The sequence below is a fragment of the Siphateles boraxobius genome, unplaced genomic scaffold (genome assembly GCF_051911475.1).
Source record: "Siphateles boraxobius isolate OS27281-9 unplaced genomic scaffold, OSU_SipBor_1 12, whole genome shotgun sequence".
NCBI classification, from domain to species: Eukaryota; Metazoa; Chordata; class Actinopteri; order Cypriniformes; family Leuciscidae; genus Siphateles; species Siphateles boraxobius.
In genome coordinates, this window is record NW_027508722.1 from 33210001 (window position 1) to 33230383 (window position 20383).

Consider the following 20383-nt stretch of genomic DNA (forward strand, 5'->3'; position numbering starts at 1 on the left):
AAGAGACTCTTTTTAAAAACATAAAATTCTCACCGACCCAAAACTTTTGAACAGCACTTGTCATATGACATTACATATGACTTTTCAACATAGTAAAGTTTATAACATGATATATATATATATATATATATATATATATATATATATATATATATATATATATATTATATTATATTTATTAATATATATTGACAGTGTCTTGTATCTCCTGACAGCACGTGTGTTGATGGAACGATGCATTGTGGGACGGCGCCCTGCCCTGGTGAGTATGAAACATCACATCCTGTTCTTCATCACAGTAAAAGTATTTTCCATCTCCTTTTATTCGTCCGTATGCATTCTGTTCTCAGTAGTTTGTATGCATTGATTCCTGCAGTGCATTGTGGGTGGAGTGAGTGGACGGCCTGGAGTGCGTGCAGTCGGTCATGTGACGTGGGCATCAGGCGGCGCTATCGTTCAGGAACCAATCCAGCGCCAGCGTTTGGAGGACGAGCCTGTGAGGGCGAACGCATCGGACTGGACACATGCAGCGTTAAACCCTGCTTCGGTACAGTGATCACATGACATCATAGAGTATCTGTTTAGAGTTATAGAGTGATATACTGTATATATATATATATATATATATATATATATATATACATATATATATATATCAATCACATGGCAGTTGCTTCAATGCATTTAGGGGTGTGGTTCTGGTCAAGAAAATCTCCTGAACTCCAAACTGAATGTCAGAATGGGAAAGAAAGGTGATTTAGCAATTTTGAGCGTGGCATGGTTGTTGGTGCCGGACGGGCCGGTCTGAGTATTTCACAATTTGCTCAGTTACTGGGATTTTCACGCACAACCATTTCTAGGGTTTACAAAGAATGGTGTGAAAAGCGAAAAACATCCAGTATGCGGCAGTCCTGTGGGCTAAAATGCCTGGTTGATGCTAGAGGTCAGAGGAGAATGGGCCGACTGATTCAAGCTGATAGAAGAGCAACTTTGACTGAAATAACCACTCGTTACAACCGAGGTATGCAGCAAAGCATTTGTGAAGCCACAACACGCTCAACCTTGAGGCGGATGGGCTACAACAGCAGAAGACCCCACAGGGTACCACTCATCTCCACTACAAATAGGAAAAAGAGGCTACAATTTGCAAGAGCTCACCAAAATTGGACAGTTGAAGACTGGAAAAATGTTGCCTGGTCTGATGAGTCTCGATTTCTGTTGAGACATTCATATGGTAGAGTCAGAATTTGGCGTAAACAGAATGAGAACATGGATCCATCATGCCTTGTTACCACTGTGCAGGCTGGTGGTGGTGGTGTAATGGTGTGGGGGATGTTTTCGTGGCACACCTTAGGCCCCTTAGTGCCAATTGGGCATCGTTTAAATGCCACGGCCTACCTGAGCATTGTTTCTGACCATGTCCATCCCTTTATGGCCACCATGTACCTATCCTCTGATGGCTACTTCCAGCAGGATAATCCACCATGTCACAAAGCTCCAATCATTTCAAATTGGTTTCTTGAACATGACAATGACTTCACTGTACTAAAATGTCCCCCACAGTCACCAGATCTCAACCCAATAGAGCATCTTTGGGATGTGGTGGATCGGGAGCTTCGTGCCCTGGATGTGCATCCCACAAATCTCCATCAACTGCAAGATGCTATCCTATCAATATCGGCCAACATTTCTAAAGAATGCTTTCAGCACCTTGTTGAATCAATGCCACGTAGAATTAAGGCAGTTCTGAAGGTGAAAGGGGGTCAAACACAGTATTAGTATGGTGTTCCTAATAATCCTTTAGGTGAGTGTATATATATATATATATATTATATATACTCAAGCGCCCTTTGCAGGATTCTTTTTATAATTCAAAGTCCCCCTGTGGTGAAAATCCAGCTTTTATTGTTGTTTATATGTCTATGTGGTGTTTTTAATATGCATTAAGACAAACCATGTGTAAATTCATAAGTCGACAGCATTGCTGAGTATTTTCTCCTTAAAACTGCAGTGAACCAAAGACAGTCTCAAAAACACGCTTTGAAATCGCTGGTGTTTCTGACGTCACAAACTACCTTATAACCAATCAGATCAACGTGTGATCGTCAACGAGTGGATCTCTGAGTGAGTGAGGGAGTGGAGGCGGGGCTCATTTGGATATTCATAGAACCGTGAATACTAAATGAGGCAAGGGTGTCGAGTTACATTCAAGATATTTTAAGGCATGAAAATTTATTTTTCAAGGACAAAACTTTTAAATTTGTTGTTTTGGTGATTAAAGATGAGTTTTAAGGGATAAAATGATTGACTGCAGGGGGACTTTAAGAGGCGTCACTGACTTAGTTTCCACATTCCATTAGTTTCAAACCACGAAGGCTTATAAAACCATTGTGTCCTTGAGCAAGATGCTTGACATGTAATCTGAGTGTACATGTAATATTTGTGGTGTGTGATGCGTCTGTGTGTTCAGGAGTGAAGGGCCCGTGGAGCCCGTGGTCCGAGTGTTCGGTACCCTGTGGCGGTGGATACAGGAACAGAACCAGAGGCCCGGTCAGGACTCATGGGACGCCTCAGCAGTTCAGCGCCTGCAACCTAAAGCCCTGCGGTGAGTCTCGGGCCTTCTCGTGCTGTCATAAATAAAAGTCAACAAATAAAAACTAAAACGGAGCTAAACTCGAAAAATAAAAATATTTTAAACCTAAATAGTAATATTACACAAAAAAAACATAAAACAAAATTTTGAAATATTTATCTAAAATAAAAAATGTGAAAAAATGAATAAAAACTAATTCAAAATATTAATAAAATCTATAATAGTTTATGAATAATACAAAAACTGTTATACATAACAAATCATTTATTATGTGTTATTTTTATTTATTATTTTAATAATAATAATAAATAATTAAATAATTATTTTATATTAGATTAACAATATGTAATGTTAATGTATAATGTATAATGTAATAATCTTGATAATTATAATAATAATAAAAACTTAATTTATTATAGTGATTTGAAAAGAAAACAATTGTCAATAACTGATAATCATATTTAATGAATAACTAGATACATTTTATAGTGTTTATAATAATATTATATATTATGAATATATTAGAAATTTAATGAATGCAATTATTACAGTGGAAATAAATCCTTAAGCAAATTTGAAAAATTAAACACTTTTTTAAACGGAACTGAAACTGAAACTGAAATTAAAATGCAAGTATTTTAAAACCTAAATATTAATATTAAAAAGACGCACGCACACGCGCGCACACACAAACACACACACAACAAAATGACTAAATATATATCTAATTTTAAAATGAAAACTGAAAATGTGAAGAAAAAAAAAAAAATATATATATATATATAATAATACCACAAAACACTGTTCCAATTTACAGTTTTCCAAATAAAAATAAAAGTCCCAATTCCGACACATGCCAATAATTAAAAAGCCAAATATTGGCTGATATATCGGTCAACCGCTACTAATAAGTTAACCACCTCATCTTGATCTCTCTGTGATCTCAGGTAATGGACGCGCTTGTACGAACGGTCAGGAGTGGGCCGTATGTGTGAGAGATGAGCTGTTGTGTTCGGATCTGGGGTCGGACGTCCAGAGAGATAGCAGCTGCCATCCGGGCTGCCAGTGTCCTGACGGGTCTGCCCTGCAGGTGTGTGTGTGTGTGTGTGTGTGTGTGTGTGTGTGTGTGTCTGTATATGTCTTTCATTATATATATTTGTTATGTTTTTATTTGTAAATGTATATCTGTGATTTGTGTGTGTGTGTGTGTGTATGTGTGTGTGTGTGTGTGTGTGTGTGTGTGTGTGTGTGTGTGTGTGTGTGTGTGTGTGTGTGTGTGTGTGTTAGGATGGCGAGTGTGTGTCTCTCCCGCTCTGTCTCTGTCATGTAGACGGAGAGCAGCACAAACCCGGAGCCACAGTCACCAAAGACTGCAACAACTGGTAAAACCTCACAAAACCATATACATATATCATTTAAAAGTAAAAAAAAAGTAATTTTATTTAAAAATAATTATTAATAACTTTTCAACATGCATTTAGCAAATATATATATATATATATATATATATATATATATATATATATATATAAATATACATGCAGTGTATTATATAATTGTTGTTAAATGCATGTTGAAAATTGTAATATTTAATTGATAGAATAAATTTGTGTATTTTTTTCAAGTTTAAAAAACAATTAAAACATATATATAGTATATACTAATGCATTTATGTATGCATTCTACAATAACATATATTAATATATACACATATATAAATCAATATACATATATTAATATTTTATTGATATATAGAATGTTTTTTTAATTATTAAAAATCTTAAAAACAAAGAAAAATAAGTAATTTCTTTTTAAATATAATTTCTTTTTAATCATTATTTTCATTAACCTTTCACCAGTAATACATATATGCATGTATAAATTCATTTAAAATGTAAATACATTTTTTTGATAGATATTCCTTTTTTAATTATTAAAAGTCTTCAAAGATTTGAAAACATTTTTTAAATTCAATTTTATTTTCTAATTATTATTTTGTATTATGCGTTTAACAATAACACATATATGAATGTATAATTGCATATACGATGTTAATATAGTTTATAGATGATTAAAAATCATTAATAAATATATTTTATATATAAAGATATTCTACTAGTTTTAAATAATTATTAATAGATCTTTTTATTATGCATTTAACAATAATACATAAACTATGAATATTAAAATATGTGATTTATTCATAATGTTTTATTCCTGCAGCACATGTGAATCAGGGAAGCTGGTGAACTGTACGAGTGTGGAGTGTGACGGTAAGATATCTGGAACCTCTCTAGTACTGTAACACACTCGCTGTAACACACTCTCTCCCTCTCTCTCTGTGTGTGTGTGAGACTCTCTCTCTGATTGTGTGTGTGTTGTGTTTCAGTGGACGGCGGCTGGTCGTCATGGACTCCATGGGGTGTGTGTTCTGTGTCGTGTGGCGCTGGTCTTCAATCGCGCTATCGCTTCTGTTCTGACCCGGAACGAGCTGGAAGCGGACTTCCCTGCGTCGGGTCGGACCGAGAGGACAGAGTGTGTGTGTCAGCGCCCTGCAGCAGTGAGTAACACACATAAACTGAACAAAAGAGAATCGCACATCATGACCACATCGAAACTGAAAGATTATATAAAAACAAAGAACAACTGAAAACTGGGGCTATAAATACATAGGGAAACACTAAAAGAGATAATTAACAAGACACAGGTGAAACACATGAGGGCAAGTCAAAAACCATGGCAACTGATGAACTGACACTGGAAACTGAACTGGGAACAGTGCGATTCTAAGAGCATGCGAGATTGGTTTGATTGTTTTGTGCTGTAGGAGACGGAGGTTGGAGTGTGTGGTCGTCCTGGACCGACTGCAGTAAGTCGTGTGGGGGGGGCGTGAGGAGCCGCAGGAGGAACTGTGATCGGCCAATCAGAGGAGGAGATGGAGACTATTGCGAAGGACTGGGAACTGAACTCATCACCTGTAACACAGACCATTGTCCAGGTGTGTGAGTGAGTGAGTGAGTGAGTGAGTGAGTGCGAGAGTGAGTGAGTGAGTGAGTGAGTGAGTGAGTGAGAGAGTGAGTGAGTGAGAGAGTGAGTGAGTGAATGCGTGTGAGAGTGAGTGAGTGAGTGAGTGAGAGAATGAGTGAGTGAGTGAGAGAATGAGTGAGAGAGTGTGAGAGTGAATGAGTGAGTGAGTGAGTGAATGAGTGAGTGAGTGAATGAGTGAGTGAGTGAGTGAGTGAATGCGTGTGAGAGTGAGTGAGTGAGTGAGTGAGAGAATGAGTGAGTGAGTGAGTGAGAGAATGAGTGAGTGAGTGAATGAGTGAGTGAGTGTGAGAGTGAGTGAATGAGTGAGTGAGTGAGTGAGTGAGTGAGTGAATGAGTGAGTGAATGAGTGAGTGAATGAGTGAGTGAGTGCGTGAGTGAGTGAGTGAGTGAGAGAATGAGTGAGTGCGAGAGTGAGCGAATGAGTTAATGAGTGAGTGAGTGAGTGAGTGAGTGAGTAAATGAGTGAGTGAGTGAATGAGTGAGTGAGTGAGTGAGTGAATGAGTGCGAGAGTGAGTGAATGAGTGAGTGAGTGAGTGAGTGAGTGAATGAATGAGTGAGTGAGTGCGTGAGTGACTGTGAGTGACTGGGTGAGTGAGTGAGTAAATGATTGAGTGAGTGAGTGAATCAGTGAGTGAGTGAGAAAATGAGTGCGAGAGTGAGTGAGTGAGTGAGTGCGAGAGTGAGTGAATGAGTGAGAGAATGAGTGAGTGAGTGAGTGAATGAATGAGTGAGTGAGTGAATGAGTGCGAGAGTGAGTGAGTGAGTGAATGAATGAATGAATGAGTGAGTGAATGAATGAGTGAGTGACTGTGAGTGAGTGAGTGAGTGAATGAGTGAATAAATGAGTGAGTGAGTGCGTGAGTGAGTGCGCGAGTGACAGTGAGTGAGTCAGTGAGTGAGTGAGTTTAGTGCGTGAGTGAGTGCATGAGTGCGTGAGGAGTGTGTGAGTGAGTGAGTGCGAGAGTGAGTGAGTGAGTGAATGAATGAGTGAGTGAGTGAGTGTGTGAGTGTGTGAGTGAGTGAGTGAGTGAGTGTGTGAGTGAGTGAGTGCGTGAGTGACTGTGAGTGACTGGGTGAGTGAGTGAGTGAGTAAATGATTGAGTGAGTGAGTGAATCAGTGAGTGAGTGAGAAAATGAGTGCGAAAGTGAGTGAGTGAGTGAGTGAGTGAGTGCGAGAGTGAGTGAATGAGTGAGAGAATGAGTGAGTAAATGAGTGAGTGAATGAATGAGTGAGTGAGTGAATGAGTGCGAGAGTGAGTGAGTGAGTGAGTGAGTGAGTGAGTGAATGAATGAATGAATGAATGAGTGAGTGAATGAATGAGTGAGTGCGTGAGTGACTGTGAGTGAGTGAGTAAATGAGTGAGTGAGTGAATGAGTGAATAAATGAGTGAGTGAGTGAGTGAGTGAGTGAGTGCGCGAGTGACAGTGAGTGAGTCAGTGAGTGAGTGAGTTTAGTGCGTGAGTGAGTGCATGAGTGCGTGAGGAGTGAGTGAGAGAGTGAGTGAGTGCGAGAGTGAGTGAGTGAATGAATGAGTGAGTGAGTGAGTGAGTGTGTGAGTGTGTGAGTGAGTGAGTGAGTGAGTGTGTGAGTGAGTGAGTGCGTGAGTGAGTGCGTGAGTGAGTGAGTGAGTGCGAGAGTGAGTGAATGAGTGAGTGAGTGAGTGAGTGCGAGAGTGAGTGAATGAGTGAGTGAATGAGTGAGTGAGTGAGTGAGTGAGTGAGTGAGTGTCTGAGTGTGTGAGTGAGTGAGTGAGTGAGTGCGTGAGTGAGTGAGTGAGTGAGTGAGTGCGAGAGTGAGTGAGTGAGTGAGTGAATGAGTGAGTGAATGAGTGAGTGAGTGAGTGAGTGAGTGAGTGAGTAAGTGTGTTTTCACATGTATGCTAGATGTTAACTCTGAACTCTGTCTCTAGTGTCTTCATGTTCACACGTGCCAGGAAGTGTGTTCAGCGCCTGTGGACCCTCGTGCCCGAGAACATGTGACGACCTCACTGTGAGTAAATCAATAAACTATTGAACAAATAGATAGATAGATAGATAGATAGATAGATACAGACAGATATACAGATGATGACAGTGGTGTTGGTGTGTGTTCAGTTCTGTGAGTGGCGCTGTGAGCCGGGTTGTTACTGCACGGATGGTAAAGTTCTGAGTTCTGACGGGTCCGAGTGTGTGGAGAGAGACGCGTGTCTCTGTCTGGACCTTCACACGGGACGACGAGTCCGACCCGGAGAGAGAACGCCATCTCCAGACGGATGCAACAACTGGTGAGAAAACACACATTACACGCAGTTTTGTTTGCATTCATTTAGATCAAGTGATTCATATGTGTTAGATCATGTGATTCATTGTTTGATCATGTGATTCATATGTGCTAGATCATGTGATTCATATGTAGGCTTGTTCGACTTGAACCGGCGCTGCGCAGACCGATCGGTTGATGACATCAAAGTACCGCGAGAGCGATTCAAAAGCATAAGGAGCCGTCTGCTCTCTAATCGCTCTCGCGGTACTTTGATGTCATCAACCGATCGGTCTGTGCAGCGCCGGTTCAAGTCGAACAAGCCTTGTGTATGATCATGTGATTCATATGTGTTTGGTCATGTGATTAATATAAGTTTAATCATGTGATTCATATTGTGTTTGATCATGTGACTCATATGTGCTAGATCATGTGATTCATATTGTATGTTTTAGATCATGTGATTTATATGTGCTAGATCATGTGATTAATTGTTTGATCATGTGATTCATTGTTTGAGCATGTGATTCATATCTGCTAGATCATGTGATTCATGTGTATGACCATGTGATTCATATTTTATGTTTGATCATGTGATTCATATGTGTTTGATCACGTGATATTGTATGTGTTTGATCATGTGACTCATATGTGATTGATCATGTGATTCATATGAGTTTGATCATGTGATTCATGTGTTTTTGATCATGTGACTCATGTGTTTAATAATGTGATTCATGTGTTTGATGCTGTGATTCATATTGTATGTGTCAGATCATGTGATTCAAAATGTGTTAGATCATTTGATTCATACTGTATATGTTTTGATCATGTGATTCATATGTGTTTGATCATGTGTTTGATCATGTGATTTATATGTGTTTGATCATGTGTTTGATCATGTGACTCATGTATTTGATCATGTGACTCATGTGTTTGATCATATTCCAGCACCTGTAACGGAGGGAAACTCTCCTGCGGTGAACATCCGTGTCCAGGTTTGTCTCATCAGCCCGTATTAATCTCAAACGTCTCTGAAGGGGTAAACTGTGACGTCTGGTTGTGTGTGTGTGTATGTGTGTGTGTCAGTGGACGGTGGCTGGTGCGAGTGGGCCGACTGGACCCCGTGTTCGAAGACCTGCGGGCAGGAGTGGGTGTCTCGTTACAGGAGCTGCGCCTGTCCTGAACCCAGATCTGGAGGAGAGCCGTGTTCAGACCAGCAGGAGGAACACAACGGACTGGGAGTCCAGATCCAGAGACAGCCGTGCCCATCCGTGTCCTTCTGCCCCGGTAACACACACCACACGCCCATCCGTGTCCTTTATGCCCTGGTAACACACACCACACGCCCATCCGTGTCCTTCTGCCCTGGTAACACACACAGAACACACACCACACGCCCATCCGTGTCCTTCTGCCCCGGTAACACACACAGAACACACACCACACGCCCATCCGTGTCCTTCTGCCCCGGTAACACACACAGAACACACACCACACGCCCATCCGTGTCCTTCTGCCCTGGTAACACACACAGAACACACACCACACACCCATCCGTGTCCTTCTGCCCCGGTAACACACACAGAACACACACCACACGCCCATCCGTGTCCTTCTGCCCTATGGAGCTAATAATATGACAAAATGATTTGAATTTGAATTGTGTACATTTGAATTATTTGCAAGTGTAATCTAACAAAATTGAATTTTAGGTGGTAGTTTAAATGGTTCTGAATTTGATTTTTTTTAAACGAATATTGAAGATTTGAAATTTAACAAATTTAAACGTTTTTATGGCTGAATTTTATAGACATGTATTTTCAAACAGCTAGTTTTTTTGTTCTGAATTCTTATACTGCAAATATTCAGTTTAAAAAAATTCAGATTCAAGTTTTCAAGATGAAGAAATTCGGAACTTCAAATTCAGTTTTCTAAAATTCAATCTCAAAAATTCAAACTCAAAAATTCAGATCTTACAGAAAGTAGGTCACAGGTCATCCACAGGGAAGAGTAGATGATCTCAGAAAAATCGAACAGAGCATTTTGGCCAATATATTCGCCAGCCTCTCGTCCTTACACAAGGTGTTTTTGAACAAAATCGTATCAGTCAGTGGAAGCCAGAACGCAACGCCCAATATGTCAATATTCACCATTTAATGAACGCGTTTCAACTGGCTTACAGCTAGATACTCCGACTGATGCATGATCAAATAGACATGCATTCCGCGTCATCTTGTCTTATTCGCTCTTTTTGCCCGTGATGGAGCGCGTCTCGTGGCTCTTACTAAGCGTCACCAGCCACAAGATCTCTCACTGTTTTCATCTACCAGACACTCGGATTGATACACGAAAACACATCTTATCTATTATTTTATTTGCTCTTTTTGCCCGTGAAGGAACGCGTCTCATGGCTCGTCGCGTCAGCCACTAGCGTCGCACCTGCCACAAGATCTTTCACTGTTTTCATCTACCAGACACTCGGATTGATACACGAAAACACACAAACAGTGCAATCCTGCTCTTTTACCCTTTTGTCATCGTATCTTATTATTTTATTCGCTCTTTTTGCCCTTGATAGAGCGCGTCTCGTGACTCTTAAGCGTCACACCAGCCACAATCTCTCACTGTTTTCATCTACCAGACACTCGGATTGATACATGAGAGCACACAAACAGTGCAATCCTGCTCTTATTTACCTATTTGACATCTTATCTTATTTTTTATTAGCTCCTTTGTCCCGTAATATGGAGCGCGTCTCGCGGCGCGCCAGCCACAAGATCTCTCACGATCCAGCGCCTGATACTCTGATTGACATATTCTGAAGGAGAATGTTTTTGACCACTCCATTAAGTTTTGTTTTGTATAAAGCATTTCCTTGAAGTGAATTTCGTTTTGTATAAATTGTATCTTAATTTTAATCAATGTTTGATCAACCAATTTCCTGGATTTAATAAATATAGCAGACATAGGCCTATAACAATAAAATCATGACATTTTTGCATTGCACGTTCCTCACATGCATGAGAAATATATCTAGAAAGGTAGAAATGTCTAGCCTAGTTTTAAACGAAACAATTCAAAACGAAATAAATAGGTTACTCTCAGATTGTGTAATCCGTATGAAATGAGCATTTCTAATCTCGGCGCGTTCACTACTGCGAAGATGGCAAGTCCAACTTCATCTTTGTAGCCAACACTACCACAGAAAACACTTTATGGATGGGTGGAGGTCGTGGTTGTGTCACCCCGTGCCACCCACACGCTCCCTAAAGAACCTATCTTCTTATTAATTACTCGATAGCTGAAGCTAAGACAATGTTGAGTTACATCAGGTAGCCTAAATTGGTTGCAGAAAATTTTCATTATTTGAAATCAGCTACCCCCACTCGAGAGTGAATACATGTAGCCTAACTACTTAAAAGGGTACTTAAACAATATTTCATAAACCACAATGTGATTTTTAAATATTCAGTTTACTCACTTGACTTTGGCTCCATCACGGGCAAAAAGAGCATATAAAATATTAGATATGATGACAAAAGGGTAAATAAGAGCAGGATTGCACTGTCTGTGTGTTTTCATGTATCAATCCGAGTGTCTGGTAGATGAAAACAGTGAGAGATTGTGGCTGGTGTGACGCTTAGTAAGAGTCACGAGACGCGCTCTATCAAGGGCAAAAAGAGCGAATAAAATATAAGGTAAGATGACATAAAGGTAAATAAGAGCAGGATTGCACTGTTTGTGTGTTTTCGTGTATCAATCCGAGTGTCTGGTAAATGAAAACAGTGAAAGATCTTGTGGCAGGTGCGACGCTAGTGGCTGACGCGACGAGCCATGAGACGCGTTCCTTCACGGGCAAAAAGAGCAAATAAAATAATAGATAAGATGTGTTTTCGTGTATCAATCCGAGTGTCTGGTAGATGAAAACAGTGAGAGATCTTGTGGCTGGTGACGCTTAGTAAGAGCCACGAGACGCGCTCCATCACGGGCAAAAAGAGCGAATAAGACAAGATGACGCGGAATGCATGTCTATTTGATCATGCATCAGTCGGAGTATCTAGCTGTAAGCCAGTTGAAACGCGTTCATTAAATGGTGAATATTGACATATTGGGCGTTGCGTTCTGGCTTCCACTGACTGGGGATACAATTTTGTTCAAAAGGACGAGAGGCAGGCGAATATATTGGCCAAAATGCTCTGTTCGATTTTTCTGAGATCATCTACTCTTCCCTGTGGATGACCTGTGACCTACTTTCTGTAAGATCTGAATTTTTGAGTTTGAATTTTTGAGATTGAATTTTAGAAAACTGAATTTGAAGTTCCGAATTTCTTCATCTTGAAAACTTGAATCTGAATTTTTTTAAACTGAATATTTGCAGTATAAGAATTCAGAACAAAAAACTAGCTGTTTGAAAATACATTTCTACAAAATTCAGCCATAAAAACATTTAAATTTGTTAAATTTCAAATCTTCAATATTCGTTTAAAAAAAATCAAATTCAGAACCATTTAAACTACCACCTAAAATTCAATTTTGTTAGATTACACTTGCAAATAATTCAAATTTACACAATTCAAATTCAAATCATTTTGTCATATTATTAGCTCCATACTGCCCCGGTAACACACACAGAACACACACCACACCCCCATCCGTGTCCTTCTGCCCCGGTAACACACACAGAACACACACCACACCCCCATCCGTGTCCTTCTGCCCCGGTAACACACACAGAACACACACCACACGCCCATCCGTGTCCTTCTGCCCCGGTAACACACACAGAACACAAACCACACGCCCATCCGTGTCCTTCTGCCCCGGTAACACACACAGAACACACACCACACGCCCATCCGTGTCCTTCTGCCCTGGTAACACACACCACACGCCCATCCGTGTCCTTCTGCCCTGGTAACACACACAGAACACACACCACACGCCCATCCGTGTCCTTCTGCCCCGGTAACACACACAGAACACACACCACACGCCCATCCGTGTCCTTCTGCCCCGGTAACACACACAGAACACACACCACACGCCCATCCGTGTCCTTCTGCCCCGGTATCACACAGAACACACACCACACGCCCATCCGTGTCCTTCTGCCCCAGTAACACACACAGAACACACACCACACACCCATCCGTGTCCTTCTGCCCCGGTAACACACACAAAACACACACCACAAGCCCATCCGTGTCCTTCTGCCCCAGTAACACACACAAAACACACACCACACGCCCATCCGTGTCCTTCTGCCCCAGTAACACACACAGAACACACACCACACACCCATCCGTGTCCTTCTGCTCCGGTAACACACACAGAACACACACCACACGCCCATCCGTGTCCTTCTGCCCCGGTAACACACACCACATGCCCATGCGTGTCCTTCTGCCCCGGTAACACACACCACATGCCCATCCGTGTCCTTCTGCCCCGGTAACACACACAAAACACACACCACAAGCCCATCCGTGTCCTTCTGCCCCAGTAACACACACAGAACACACACCACACGCCCATCCGTGTCCTTCTGCCCCAGTAACACACACAGAACACACACCACACGCCCATCCGTGTCCTTCTGCCCCGGTAACACACACCACATGCCCATGCGTGTCCTTCTGCTCCGGTAACACACACCACATGCCCATCCGTGTCCTTCTGCCCCGGTAACACACACAAAACACACACCACAAGCCCATCCGTGTCCTTCTGCCCCAGTAACACACACAGAACACACACCACACGCCCATCCGTGTCCTTCTGCCCCAGTAACACACACAGAACACACACCACACACCCATCCGTGTCCTTCTGCTCCGGTAACACACACAGAACACACAACACACGCCCATCCGTGTCCTTCTGCCCCGGTAACACACACCACATGCCCATGCGTGTCCTTCTGCCCCGGTAACACACACCACACGCCCATCCGTGTCCTTCTGCCCTGGTAACACACACAGAACACACACCACACGCCCATCCGTGTCCTTCTGCCCTGGTAACACACACAGAACACACACCACACACCCATCCGTGTCCTTCTGCTCCGGTAACACACACAGAACACACAACACACGCCCATCCGTGTCCTTCTGCCCCGGGGTAACACACACAGAACACACACCACACACCCATCCGTGTCCTTCTGCTCCGGTAACACACACCACATGCCCATTCGTGTCCTTCTGCCTCGGTAACACACACAGAACACACACCACACACCCATCCGTGTCCTTCTGCTCCGGTAACACACACAGAACACACACCACACGCCCATCCGTGTCCTTCTGCCCCAGTAACACACACAGAACACACACCACACGCCCATCAGTGTCCTGCTGCCCCGGTAACACACACAGAACACACACCACACGCCCATTCGTGTCCTTCTGCCTCGGTAACACACACAGAACACAAACCACACGCCCATCCGTGTCCTTCTGCCCCGGTAACACACACAGAACACACACCACACGCCCATCCGTGTCCTTTTGCCCCAGTAACACACACAGAACACACACCACACGCCCATCAGTGTCCTTCTGCCCCGGTAACACACACAGAACACACACCACACGCCCATTCGTGTCCTTCTGCCTCGGTAACACACACAGAACACAAACCACACGCCCATCCGTGTCCTTCTGCCCCGGTAACACACACAGAACACACACCACACGCCCATCCGTGTCCTTCTGCTCCGGTAACACACACAGAACACACAACACACGCCCATCCGTGTCCTTCTGCCCCGGTAACACACACAGAACACACACCACACGCCCATCCGTGTCCTTCTGCCCCGGTAACACACACAGAACACACACCACACGCCCATCCGTGTCCTTCTGCCCCGGTAACACACACAGAACACACACCACACGCCCATCAGTGTCCTGCTGCCCCGGTAACACACACAGAACACACACCACACGCCCATTCGTGTCCTTCTGCCTCGGTAACACACACAGAACACAAACCACACGCCCATCCGTGTCCTTCTGCCCCGGTAACACACACAGAACACACACCACACCCCCATCCGTGTCCTTCTGCCCCGGTAACACACACAGAACACACACCACACGCCCATCCGTGTCCTTCTGCCCCGGTAACACACACAGAACACACACCACATGCCCATCCGTGTCCTTCTGCCCCAGTAACACACACAGAACACACACCACACACCCATCCGTGTCCTTCTGCCCCGGTAACACACACAGAACACACACCACACGCCCATCCGTGTCCTTCTGCCCCGGTAACACACACAGAACACACACCACTAGCCCATCCGTGTCCTTCTGCCCCGGTAACACACACAGAACACACACCACACGCCCATCCATGTCCTTCTGCCCCTGTAACACACACAGAACACACACCACACGCCCATCCGTGTCCTTCTGCCCCGGTAACACACACAGAACACACACCACTAGCCCATCCGTGTCCTTCTGCCCCGGTAACACACACAGAACACACACCACACGCCCATCCGTGTCCTTCTGCTCCGGTAACACACACCACATGCCCATCCGTGTCCTTCTGCTCCGGTAACACACACAGAACACACACCACACGCCCATCCGTGTCCTTCTGCCCTGGTAACACACACAGAACACACACCACACGCCCATCCGTGTCCTTCTGCCCCGGTAACACACACAGAACACACACCACATGCCCATCCGTGTCCTTCTGCCCCGGTAACACACACAGAACACACACCACACGCCCATCCGTGTCCTTCTGCCCCGGTAACACACACCACATGCCCATCCATGTCCTTCTGCCCCGGTAACACACACCACACGCCCATCCGTGTCCTTCTGCCCCGGTAACACACACAGAACACACACCACACGCCCATCCGTGTCCTTCTGCCCCGGTAACACACACAGAACACACACCACACGCCCATCCGTGTCCTTCTGCCCCGGTAACACACACAGAACACACACCACACGCCCATCCGTGTCCTTCTGCCCCGGTAACACACACAGAACACACACCACACGCCCATCCGTGTCCTTCTGCCCTGGTAACACACACAGAACACACACCACACGCCCATCCGTGTCCTTCTGCCCCGGTAACACACACAGAACACACACCACACGCCCATCCGTGTCCTTCTGCCCCGGTAACACACACAGAACACACACCACACGCCCATCCGTGTCCTTCTGCTCCGGTAACACACACAAAACACACACCACATGCCCATCCGTGTCCTTCTGCCCCGGTAACACACACAGAACACACACCACACGCCCATCCGTGTCCTTCTGCTCCGGTAACACACACAGAACACACACCACACGCCCATCCGTGTCCTTCTGCCCCGGTAACACACACAGAACACACACCACACGCCCATCCGTGTCCTTCTGCCCCGGTAACACACACAGAACACACACCACACGCCCATCCGTGTCCTTCTGCCCCGGTAACACACACAGAACACACACCACTAGCCCATCCGTGTCCTTCTGCCCCGGTAACACACACAGAACACACACCACACGCCCATCCGTGTCCTTCTGCCCCGGTAACACACACAGAAAACACACCACACGCCCATCCGTGTCCTTCTGCCCCGGTAACACATTATAGTTTATTGCTCTATTTTTTCTATTATTTATTGCTGTATTATTGATTTTTTTTTGTCAGGAGCCTCCAGTCTTCTGTTAATCACATTTTGAATTGAACATCATATATAAACTACTATTAAAAAGTTTGGGATATGAATTATTAATATGATTGAGGGGCAAATTACAACAAGTTAATTTACTTAATTTTAGTGACATTTTGGTCATTTTGTTGTGATTTTATTCTTTTTTCTTTTCAAATGTCTTTTTTTTTGTGTGTGTGTGTGTGTTTATGTGTGTGTGTGTGTGTGTGTGTGTGTGTGTGTGTGTGTGTGTGTGTGTGTGTGTGTGTGTGTGTGTGTGTGTGTGTGTGTGTGTGTGTGTGTGTCTGTGTGTGTCTGTGTGTGTGTGTGTGTGTGTGTGTTTATGTGTGTCTGTGTATGTGTGTGTGTGTGTGTGTGTGTGTGTGTGTGTGTGTGTGTGTGTGTGTCTGTGTGTGTGTGTGTCTGTGTGTCTGTGTGTCTGTGTGTCTGTGTGTCTGTGTGTGTGTGTAGTGCACGGCTCCTGGGGCTCCTGGAGCTCCTGGTCGGACTGTGAGGTGTGTGTCGGTGTGACGGTCAGGCTCAGGGAGTGTAACAGTCCTCCGGCCCGGTTCGGTGGTCTCTCGTGTCTCGGAGAGAGTCGTCAGACCCGCGGATGCCATGATAACGTCACCGTCTGTTCAGGTCAGCATAACTCATAAACATTCCTTACACACTCCTGTTTTATCATATACTAGCTGCGTTTCTATTACCCTTCAAATTGCACAAATTGAAATTGCTAATTGAAAATACGCCCAATGGAAACACGTCAATTTCGCAAAAACTCCCATATATCGCAAAAAAAAGTCTGTAATGTAAACGCAATTGACTCTAGCGTGCTCCTGTTTATAGACTGTGGCGGTGGACAGGAGGAGTGGGCCTGTGGGAAGCCCTGTCCTCGCTCCTGCTCAGATCTGCACACACACACCGAGTGTGTGGACGAGCCGGGCTGCAGTCGGACCTGTGGCTGTCCCGGAGACACACTGATGCAGGACGGGGTGTGTGTGGACCGAGAGCTGTGCCGCTGTACATTTCACAACATCAGTGCAGGTATGCACAAGTACAGAAGAGACATGCACATGTGCATCAGGGTTATTCTACTATCACTGCTACACTATATTCTTATTTTTATTTGTTTTTTGTTATATTATTCATAATATATTCAATTTGGAGTTTTAGTCATTATGTTGTGTTTTAGTTATTTCATGTGTTTTGTTTTATTTCCTTTAATTTATTTCCATTCATGTATGTTTATATATACCGTGTGTATATATATATATATATATATATATATATATATATTATATACATAAATATATTATATGTTTATATATACTGTATATATATATTTACATACAGTATATATAAACATATAATATATATGTATATATAATTTTAATATTATGTATATTTTTAGCTTTAGATAAAGTTTTCACCTTTTTTTGCATGTGTGCAAAACACACAGTTTTTAATAATAATTTTACTACTTCCAACTTAAACAAAAAATTTACATAAATTAATGCAGAAGTTTTTTTGTATTTTTACTTTTAGTTAACAATAGCAACACTGGTTTAAATAACTCTAATAAACTATTCTAAAATGAGCCCTCAAATAAAAATACAGCTGTATAGAAGTTATAGACGCTGAAATGACGTGCACTCTTTCTTATGACAAAGCTGGAATAAACTCTGGCAATGATTCCTGGGAATGGCCGGGATCATCAGACTGGCAGCATGCAAACCCAGGAGAGAGCATCATCACTGACTGTCAAAACTGGTATCATATTACATAACTTGTTTAGTTAGTGAAGGCAGATCACCAGGCACTGAAACTGATCTGTAATAGTTTCTCTGTGCTCTTCTAGCACATGTGAAGCCGGTGTGCTGCAGTGTGACTCAGTTCCTGGATGCTCTGTCGACGGCAGCTGGAGCCAATGGGGTCGCTGGACAGATTGCTCCGCCCACTGCGGAGGCGGGGTTAAGTCTCGGACCCGTCAGTGTGATAACCCCCCCCCTCAGAGCGGTGGAAGAGAGTGTACGGGCTCCGGCCGACAGCAGAAAGTGTGTAACACTCACAACTGCACAGGTGAGTCAGTGTGACACATGTGACCTTTCTCATACATGTGACCCTGGACCACAAGAGCAGTCACATGGGTCAATTTTCTGAAATTGAGATTTATACGTCATCTGAAAGCTTAAATTTGGAGTTTTAGTCATTTTGTTGTGTTTTAGTTGTTTTATACGTTTTGTTTTATTTACGTTAATTTATTTCCATTAATATATATTTATATATACTTTATGTGTGTATGTATATATATATATATATACAAATATTATTTTAATATGATGTATATTTTTAGCTTCAGATAAAGTTGTGTGCTTTAGTTGTTTTCATTATTTTTCATTTTTTTCAATGTCCATTAAGTTTTATTCATTTTTATTTCAGTTTTAGTAATTTTACTACTTCAACATTAGTTATGTTATTCCTTTTAATATATGTTTTTAGTCAACTTTAGTTTAATCATTTTGTTTATTTAATAACATTTTTTTAAATGTCTATTTAGTTTTTAATAATAATTTGACTACTTCCAACTTAAACTAAACAAAAATCAGAAAACTGAAAACAACTGAGATTTATACATAATCTGAAAGCTGAATAAATAAGCTTTCCATTTATGTATGGTTTGTTAGGATAAGACAATATTTAGCCGAGATACAACTATTGAACATCTGGAATCTGAGGGTGCAAAAAAATCCAAATATTGAGAAAATTTATATTCTCGATTGTGCTGCATTCACTCACAAAAATAAATGTTTTATATATTTACGATAAGAAATTTACTAAATATCTTTACTTTATATCCTAATGATTTTTGGCATCAAAGAAAAATCAATCATTTTGACCCATACAATGTATTGTTTGCTATTGTCACAGATATACCCGTGTGACATGTGACTGGTCTTGTGGTCCAGGGTCACATATATTGTTTCCGAAATCTCAGTTTTCTCCAAGTACATTTGCTCTTGTAGATTCTGGCCCTTGGTTGGCCTGGTCAGCGTGGTCCTCGTGCTCGGTCAGCTGTGGTGGAGGGTCTCAGAGTCGAACCCGCTCCTGCCGAACGCTCCCCTGCTCGGGGATGAGACGCCAGAGCAAGACCTGCAACACACACGTGTGTCTGGGTACGGCAAACTACATCCAGCTCTGTCTCGGAGCAAGCAATACAAATAAATCATTTAGTTTTAGGCCCATGGAGACGCTCTGATTGGGGCTTACGATTCAAATTAAATAAATAAACAAATAATGCAAAATAAATAAAACAAAACAAATAAATAAATGATTCAAAATAAATAAATAAATAATACAAAATTAAGAAAACCAAGCATATTTTTAGGACCGTTAAGATGGGTCAGTGTGATCGTGGCTTCAGACAAAATAAAATAAAATAATGTAAAAAAAATAAAAGGCAAAATAAAATAAATTAATGCAAAATTAAGAAAATAAAGCATTTTTTTAGGATCATTAAGATGATCAGTGCTTGTAGGGCTTGATGCAAAAATGAGCAAATAAGTATACGAAAATAAATAAATAATGCAAAAAATACAAATAGAGCAAAATACTGTACATAAATAATGCAAAATAAAGAAAATAAAGCCTATGTTTCAGGTCCATTAAAATGGTCAGTGTGTTTGGGGCTTCATCCATAAATAAACAAATAAATAAATACATAAATAATAAATAAATATCTTATTCATGTTTCTTGTTAGAAATAGAATCGTTGAAAAACATGCAGACCTACATGTA

At 42.4% G+C, this 20383-nt stretch overlaps 1 protein-coding gene across 1 annotated transcript in view; it reads left to right on the forward strand.

Annotated features, from left to right (window-relative positions):
• The window catches only part of sspo (SCO-spondin), a 130744-nt gene that overhangs the window by 84855 nt on the left and 25506 nt on the right, over positions 1 to 20383 (forward strand). The window contains exons 60-76 of the mRNA XM_077218704.1: positions 216 to 262; positions 377 to 547; positions 2471 to 2605; positions 3541 to 3683; positions 3881 to 3975; positions 4817 to 4866; positions 4983 to 5153; positions 5421 to 5591; positions 7553 to 7632; positions 7737 to 7906; positions 8833 to 8879; positions 8971 to 9171; positions 17057 to 17227; positions 17435 to 17632; positions 18259 to 18358; positions 18447 to 18667; positions 19612 to 19761. Coding sequence (XP_077074819.1) covers positions 216 to 262; positions 377 to 547; positions 2471 to 2605; positions 3541 to 3683; positions 3881 to 3975; positions 4817 to 4866; positions 4983 to 5153; positions 5421 to 5591; positions 7553 to 7632; positions 7737 to 7906; positions 8833 to 8879; positions 8971 to 9171; positions 17057 to 17227; positions 17435 to 17632; positions 18259 to 18358; positions 18447 to 18667; positions 19612 to 19761 — 2321 coding nt within the window. The remainder of the gene's footprint in view (positions 1 to 215; positions 263 to 376; positions 548 to 2470; positions 2606 to 3540; positions 3684 to 3880; positions 3976 to 4816; positions 4867 to 4982; positions 5154 to 5420; positions 5592 to 7552; positions 7633 to 7736; positions 7907 to 8832; positions 8880 to 8970; positions 9172 to 17056; positions 17228 to 17434; positions 17633 to 18258; positions 18359 to 18446; positions 18668 to 19611; positions 19762 to 20383) is intronic.